Here is an 8,524-nt window from a genome sequence, read left to right on the forward strand (position 1 = left end):
CAGAGAGGTCGTCACAAGGCCTGATCGGCATGACCCATGTGGTCACACTGCACAGTGTCATTTCAGACACAGTACAAACGCAGTATTTCACTCTGATAACAGCGGCTCGCTCGCCGTCACCACGTCCGACGCCAGGTCAGAGGAGATCTCAACACAAATGACACTTTTGATCAGAATACTGGTGAACGTGGCATCAGATTCATACTGAGAATTTTTGGCATGCACTGCCAATCAAATGTTTAGACACACTGAGCTGGTTTATCGTGATCTTTTGATCTAAAGGCTTCTGCTTGATCTGAAGTTCTGTAGACAAATATAAATTGTGCCCACAAGCAGATCTGGAATCTAAACAAAGAAGTTTTCATTTGTGTCACATCACTACCAGACTTCCATTTGTATTATTCCAGAGTTTTCATCATTTAAATGTTTATACTAACATGCAGAAAATAGTCATAAAAATAGAATGAGTCAGTGTGTTCAAAGTTTTGACTGCTAGCATACTGTATGTGAATGACCATCATTTAAATATTGAATAATTAAATCATGTTTTTTCCACCACATTTTCAAAAAAAAAAACATTCTAAAGGTTCTAAAATAATGTTAGTTAAACCAAAAATTCTTAAAACCACATATTCAAACTTGTTTATTTGTTGACAACAAATGACAACAAATGGCACTGTTATATGCATAGTTCAAAATTTCAGGTAAAAAACTCCCAATTATTTAGAATTGGAAACCAAAGAAACCTAGAAACCAAAACGCTGACCTGAAGAACAACTGAACAACCTTTATTTTCAAGGACTGACGATTTATATATAAAGAACATGCTAAAAGAAGCAGTACCTACTGGTAGTTTTTGTTTGACATCAATAATGACAACAAACAGCATTGGTTCTTTTACAATGGCTTTGGTTCTTATATGGTTCTTCTATGATAAACACCCCTAAAGGTCAAGCTTACAGTTAAAAGTTATTTTTAAAGTTCCAAAAAGAATGTTTAACCACCAATTATTTGGAATTGCATCTATGATCTGATGCTTTGAAGAACATAGACACTAAAGCACTGTTCTAAAGAGCCTAAAATAAAACAAGCATCAAACAAGTGGCTCCTTTTGAGACACAAAGTCATTTTCCAAAACCTTCACCCTCTCTGCTCCTCTCTGGTGAAATGCTGAACTGCTTTCTAGCTCACAATCTTTCCTAATCTAGCTTTCAAATAAACATGGCATTGCATGCTGCAAATATTGTTAGCCCTGTGATGAACTGCTTATGACCTGCTCCTCTATTGTAAGTCACTTTGGAAAAAAGTTATTGTTAATTATGAAAATGTAATGAATCTCTAAAGAACCATATAATAGCTCAAGATCCATATTAATAAAAACAAAGGTTCTTCAGATAAAATTTAAAAAAAAACACTGAAGAATTCATTTGGACAGTTTTCAGCCAAATAAATATAAAGACCAAGCTAAAAGACAAATTTTCAACCAAAAATTCTTAAAAGCACATATTCAGACTTAAATATCATGAATTTCAAACGATGCTCAAATGATGATTTGCAGTTGATAATTAATTTTCAATTGTAAATGAAATTTCCATTTTTTTTTTTTTTTAAGTTCCACAAAGAATGTTTTAACCACCAATTATTTTGAAACGCAAGAATCTAGAACCCAAAACACTGACCTGAAAACCTAAAATGATACATCAAGCATCAGTGCTGGGGAAACTTTTAAAAGCGATGCATTACAATATTGCGTTACTCGATAAAAAGTAACTTATTGCATTACTTAGTAACTTACTAATTACTTAGTTACTTAGTACTTAGTAACTTTTTATGAAAAGTAATGCATTACGTTACTTTTTCGTAACTTTTTGTCACATGAGCTGGGCTTGCTTATTTATTTTTAATAACTAAAATACTTTTTGGCAACTGTGAAGGCCTTTTCACACCAAAAGTGAAATTAATAAGCCTCAGGCTCTTGCACCTCACTCCCAGTTTCTCTCAACAAAGGCACAGGAGAGGTGCCAGTCAATAAATGGGAAAACAAAGTAACTTGCGTTACTTATTTTTAAAAGTAATGCATTACTTTACAAGTTACTTGAAAAAAGTAATCTGATTACGCAACTTGCATTACTTGTAATGCGTTACCCCAACACTGTCAAGCATGTGATAAATCTTCAAAAGAACCACACAGAAGCTCAAAAGAACCCAATGCATCCAAACTATGATGAAGAACCTTTATTTTTAAAGAGTTTTTAATGAAATAAAAAGTTGTTCGTTTAGATTTGAATCTTACACATAGAAGTTTAAAAAAAGACATATTATTGTACCCTCTTAAAAATAAAGGTTAAGGGTTTTTTTTGCAGTGATTTCAGTGAATAGTTTGTAAAATATCCGTTTTTCTCCCTCAGTATAAAGAACATTTGAATCATCTAAAGAAACCTTTTTTCCACTATAAAGAACCTTTTGTGCACTGGAAATGTTCCACTCATGCCAAAAAAAGAACCTTTATTTTGGTCTGAAACCTCCAGACCCAAGGCCCTCAATACCCTTTGGCCAGGACACATCCATTTAAACGAAGTCCCGTGTGATTAGTTTGCCCAAGCGGCCGTAACGGTGTCCTAATCAGTGGAGTGTTTGGATAAAGCGCTGTTCTGCAGGGGTAAACAGAGCTGTATTTGATGCTCTTTATGAGGGTTGTTTGGCAGGGTTTATTCCTCTGTTAGACTGGCTCCATGCTCTCGGAGGGAGGCCGGCCCTCCTGCGGGGCCGCAAATGGGCGGGTGGCAGTCGGGCCGGGCCACATGAGAGAGAGATGCTCTCCAGCTGTTCCAGACCTCGCGCTTTATCTCTTCAGGATGTTACAGTAGATGTTAACAGGTTTTCAATGAGAATCATCATGCATCTCCACCCCACAATAAAAAGCTTGAAAACAAACCACTTGAGACGGAGATAAAGAGCCATTTTCACTTCAGATAAGCTGCGGTTTTTACAGACTGCAAACTAACGCGCTCATTAGCGCGAGCCGTCAGCTCTGTTAACACCCGTGATGTGAGAAAGTTTAGTCGGCTGCTCCATTGGGCTCCACATTACATGTTTGTTGTAAACCGCATCAACACACCGTAACCTTTAACCCAGTTATCCAGCAGAAAACGCATCCAGAAAGGTTTTAACGAGACCAAATAAGCAAATTAACACATTCAGGTTCCCAGGCTGTGAATGTTACGAATTGTTTGAATTAATTGATGCGTAAAATGCGGTTAATCTACTTTAGAAGGGACATCTACTGAAACGTACATCACATAATCACGGCTAACACTTCATAATAACTTTCATTAATAAGTCATTAGCAAATACCCTATGATGCTTAATGACAGATCAGGAGTTTGAATGTGGATGTACATGAGGATATATGAATAAAAGATTAATAAATTACCCTAATATACACTCAAAATATATTTAGGCCTACATGTAAGATTCATGTTCGAGTTGCATATAAAATCCCCAACCATTTGGATTACCATAATTTAATGTGATGCATATTTGTCAGTCATACATGCACTCAAAAAAATCAAGGCATGGTTTATTATTAACTACTTGCATTTTTGCAACTATTTGATTTTATTTAAATAATCATATTTTCAAAATGCACTTAATTAAATTTGAAAAAATCAGCTAATTAATTAAATTTGTCCAGTAAAATAAACATGGTTAAATTATGACTAGCTGTGGAACAAGCAATAATCACTTAGTTAAAAATAAACAGTTTATTAGCATAATTACAGAAATCAGACCTGTTTTTTATTTATTTATTTTTTTTGGATTGAAGTGCCAAAACCTCCATGGGCCCCTGAGAGCATCACCAGCGGTTGCCTGGTTACGGGGCCCTTAAGCCAGGTGAGAAAATTTCATGGTAAATTAGGAGAATCTCTTTGAAGTTTCTCCACAGGCGTCTTGAAAAGAAACAAAGACTTAGGAAACAAAAGCTCGAGCATGCCGTTTGTTGTGGTTTTCACTGATATTTTATTATCTGAATATAAAGAATAAATAACAGTTCATCTTAATTTACAGGATAAATCGTCGCCACGAAGCAGCTGTCACAGCTGCAGGACGTTAAAAATCCATAATACATTTTGAGGTCATCACATCGGTGTGGAAAACCTTATAAAACATCTCAAATGGCTCCACGGGCCACTCTCTGCAATATAAATATGTTAACCAATATTTTCCACAAATACAGTAGACTCTGGATAATACACATAATACTGGCTTTTTACAAGTAGCTAAATCATTACATGATGGCACGACATATACATACAATACATTCCTACACATTATAGTGCATAAAAAATAAAATGCAACACTTTACAATAACTTATGAAAGGCATTAACAGACATTATTATAATACATAATGCATATTATGTATTATTAATCATATTATAATACACAATGCTCAACAAATCATCAGCTAGTACATTCAAACTGTAGCTGAAATGTTTTTTTGTTTTTTTACTAAATATAATATATTGTCATATATAAATATAGCATTGTGATATATATATACATTTCTATAATAATTTGAATATGAATTATTGATATCTTCAGCATTACCTTTGTTAATGACAAAGTTAACATAAAGTGTTACCGAAATAAAAAAAACAATTTCATAACTTAAATCCAGAAATTTGTATGAGATTAGATTTTTTTTTCATGTTCTTCCAGAAATATGTATCAGAGCAGAGTTTTTAAAACTGATATCCAGAAATACGTATCAGATCGAATTTTGTACAGTAATAGTTTTCCATAATTTAAGTCTAGTAATCAGCATCAGCTGCAGCTCATGTCCAGAAATAGGACAGTTTTTATATAGTTTGTGCACTTTTTTTTTCCAGAAATGAGCATCAGTTTCGATGTCCGTTCGTGATTGGTCAGTTCGCGCAGGAGCATTTGCACTCGGTTATGATGGGATACTGCACCGGTATCCAGGCGCACTTCAGCGCGCCTCGCCTCTGCACGCATCGCCACCGCAGCAGCGTGATGTGCGTGGATTTGGCCGGTTTGCACACCATCCCCTCCGGCACCGAGCAGGAGCGCTTGCTGTAGCAGCTCCCCGCGCGCACGAAGCGCGGCCAGAAGCGCGCGCCGAGGTCGTTCCACGCGTACAGCACCGGACAAAACGAGTAGGACCAGAGCCACATCTGCAGCCTGCGCTTCAGCTTCTTGCTGGCCTTGCGCTTTTTTCCCCACTGCGCGTCAAAGTCCAGGTTCTTGATGTCTTTGGGCATCATCCCGGTGGGGTTCTGCTGCTGGAGGTCCAGCTCCTCCAGATCCTCGTTGCCGGTGTAGCGATCCTGAGGAGGACTGACGGACAGAAAGCGGCTGTCAAAGTCCCCTAGCGCGCTCCGCAGCTCAGTCTCGTTTAGGTCCCTCTCCCGCGGGTCGTAGATGGGGTCGGGGTCCTCCTTGAGCTCCAGCAGGGGTAAAGTGTCACTCGGGATGGGTCTGAGCAGGTAATAGTGCTGACACTGAGCGAGGGACACCAGGAGCAGGTACACAGTCACCAAACCATGCGGGAGATCCATCGTGATGCGAAAAACTGGGGTAAAATCGCACAAACTCAACTTTATCCGACGCGAATGCAAGCGCTCAGATCCCGGATCTATCCATCCATCTCACTCGCAAGGTTTCCTGCTGCTGGCGGTTGAATGTGTCGGAATCGTGCGCAGCATCAGGCGTGAAAAGTCCCGCACGCGACGCGTCAGCGCGAGCCAAAACTCTGGGAATGCCTCTCTGACGCGCGCGCCTCTCATATATAGGCTACACGCGCGACCCAGTGATGTAATACAGCGGATCTGGGTTTTTGAATGTGAGTTTGTTTGCAGGAGATTCCCCGACACCTCCTTCAGAGCTCAGGGAGAGAGAGAGAAAGAGGGCGGGAGGGAGGGAGGGAGGCGTGGCTGCATGGGGTTTGAAGCCGCAACGCCTCATGTCGGCTTCTTCACGCCACTGGGAGAAACTTCACGGCGAGAGTTTATGATAGTCTGCACTTTCTAACTGACACTGTCATCTCATTATTATTATTAAGTACTTGCATTATTACAAAATGTTGTAGTGACAAAAAAGGAAAACTTGAACAACAGCAATAATAATGTTAATAACTACAATAATACTAAAAAAATAATTATTTTATTTTATTTTAAAGTAGACTGGTATAATTGGCACGATTGCTAAACATTGCAGTGGCAAGAAAAACAATAACAATAATAATAATTAAATACAAGTTAAATAAATGTAATATTTATAATAATAAAAAGTACTCAGCATGAAATTAACATAAACATAATAAATTATACAATTAAATTAAAATAAGATGACATCATTATAATAATAACAATAATAATAATAATAATAATAATTTAAGCATTGCAGTGATGTGAAAAGAACAAAGATAAAACCAAAATCAGTAACGCAACAATCTACAATAATGATAATAATAGGCAAACAAGAAAACTAATACATAAATAAAAATAAAATAAATATATAAAAATAAATAATACAAATTACAGGTTATTAATATTTCATCAGTGATAATGTCACACTGAACTATCTATCTATCTATCTATGTCCTTGAGCAAAGCTCTTAAATCCTCAGCATACTGCAGGAGGACTGAACCTGAAATAAGTCTTCTGAAAGTCTCTTTGAAGAAAAGCAGCTCCTAAATGACCACATACTTTCTATCTTTTTGCGAATTTAAGAAGCACAAACACACAAGTGTGCACTTAGGCCGTGGGGAATAAAGCCATAAAACACTCTGTCCAAATGAATCCAAAACGAACATCTCCCACCAAGCCAGCGCCGCGGAAACCCCGAGCTACTGTCAAACGCTCGTTCTTCAAGAATCGTTTAATGGAAGAAGTGACCTGCCATTCCACTGGCCATAAAGCAGACTGAGAGATAAATGCATCTCTGTTTCTGTCTGAATGAGCTAATTCACACTTCAGCTCCGCTACTTCTGCGCGAGGAGACCGAGAACAGTCTGGGACACAAGTCACAGGTGTATTTTTGGGCATTGTCACAACATAAAAGACTCAAAATACACATAACAGGCTTGGAGAAGTGCAGCAGTAACTCAAAACAGATGAGTGCATGTTTCTGGTTTTATTTTAAACCATTTTTTCAGTGCATTATTATTATTATTTTTTTTTTAAGAAAACAAGATGTTTGTCTTAATAATCGTTCATCAAGTGCACATTTTGACATGCATAAAATAATTAAAATAGGTTGCAAATGCCACTTCATGTTGAATTTTAATAAAGATTGAAATTCAGAATCCTTTTCATAACCAGCTCACTTCAACACAGGACTTACCCACTTAAAAACCTACAAACATTTTGCGAAGTGGCAAAAGATCAGCATTTGGCTTTGCTTAACCTCACCGTCTGTCACATACGATTCTCTTGATTCTTTCCTGGAGTTTTATCACAGTCAAAATACATAAGTGGTGACGCATCTACCTGTCATACTTAAGAGTTATCAGAGCAGATGCCGACACGGAGATGTTTTTATTTTAACAATTTCTGCTAATGGTTTTGTCTTTTCCGCTGGTGCTTACGGCAAACACACGGAAAGGGTCATAATGGGTTTTCTCATGTCATGAAACACACCAGACCCCTTCAATGGCAGAAACGTCTCAGGTTACGTATGTAACCATGGTTCCCTGAGTAGGGAATGAGACACTGCGTCCTCTAGGGGTCGCTATGGGGAACGCCTCGTCGTGACCCGTGTCTGAAGCATACATTGAAAAAACACCAACAACACGTTGGCCGGCGACAGCCATGACGTCACTACCGGTGCGACTATAGTATAATAGTATATATCTTTCAAGGGAACTTCGAACTGCGTCCTCTAGGGGTCGCTATGGGGAACGGTATACCCACGCCACCATGCTGAGGGGAGTGCATGCCAGAAAACCATGGCGAGCACTAAGTACCAACTCTTCCATAGCCATACTCCCCTACGGCCAAAGGCCTAGGCTACATACCCCAAAAAACTTACCTGTTAGGGCCAGAACTCCTGGGCCTGGGGTAGAGCTCAAGGCTTGGAATCAGGAATAGATTCCTTTAAGGGAATACAACGAAGAGCCTAGAATCATACTAAGTCTTGGCCTGTCACACAGGAGCTACCGCATGCTCTGCATATGCTGAAGGAACTGTCTCAACAGACCTCTAGTAGCAACACCCTGTTAAAAGTGGGTATCCGGTGGATACAAGGTGGAGTGGTGCCCAAGGTGGAACCGGGGCTTAACCAGCTCAAGAAAGGGCACGAAGCTGCCGCGCGAAGCCCTCACCATACAGGATTTTAGAAAGAGCGGATCATCCATGGAACAGCTAGCAGTAATTTACTTAGCTAAGGGAGCAACACACCCAGTTCTCAATCGAGAAGGGGGCTCGACCTACAGCATGTTCCAATGCTGGAACGGCTAGCAGTAATTTACCTTAGCTGAGGGAGCACAAACCCAGCTCTCA

At 38.9% G+C, this 8,524-nt stretch overlaps 1 protein-coding gene across 1 annotated transcript; it reads right to left on the minus strand.

Moving 5' to 3' along the window:
- Nucleotides 1–4,909: 4,909 nt before the first annotated feature.
- Nucleotides 4,910–5,773, minus strand: LOC107710974 (noggin-1). The gene has a single exon (XM_016515872.1). It carries the CDS (start codon nucleotides 5,578–5,580, stop codon nucleotides 4,927–4,929), a length of 654 nt encoding a protein of 217 aa, XP_016371358.1. The 5' UTR covers nucleotides 5,581–5,773; the 3' UTR covers nucleotides 4,910–4,926.
- Nucleotides 5,774–8,524: the final 2,751 nt, after the last annotated feature.

Source organism: Sinocyclocheilus rhinocerous, unplaced genomic scaffold (assembly GCF_001515625.1).
Source record: "Sinocyclocheilus rhinocerous isolate Xijiao unplaced genomic scaffold, SAMN03320098_v1.1 scaffold146, whole genome shotgun sequence".
NCBI classification, from domain to species: domain Eukaryota; kingdom Metazoa; phylum Chordata; class Actinopteri; order Cypriniformes; family Cyprinidae; genus Sinocyclocheilus; species Sinocyclocheilus rhinocerous.

Excerpts from the sequence above, each read along its gene's own strand:
- LOC107710974 (XM_016515872.1), bottom strand. The coding sequence starts at position 5,580 with ATGGATCTCCCGCATGGTTTGGTGACTGTGTACCTGCTCCTGGTGTCC.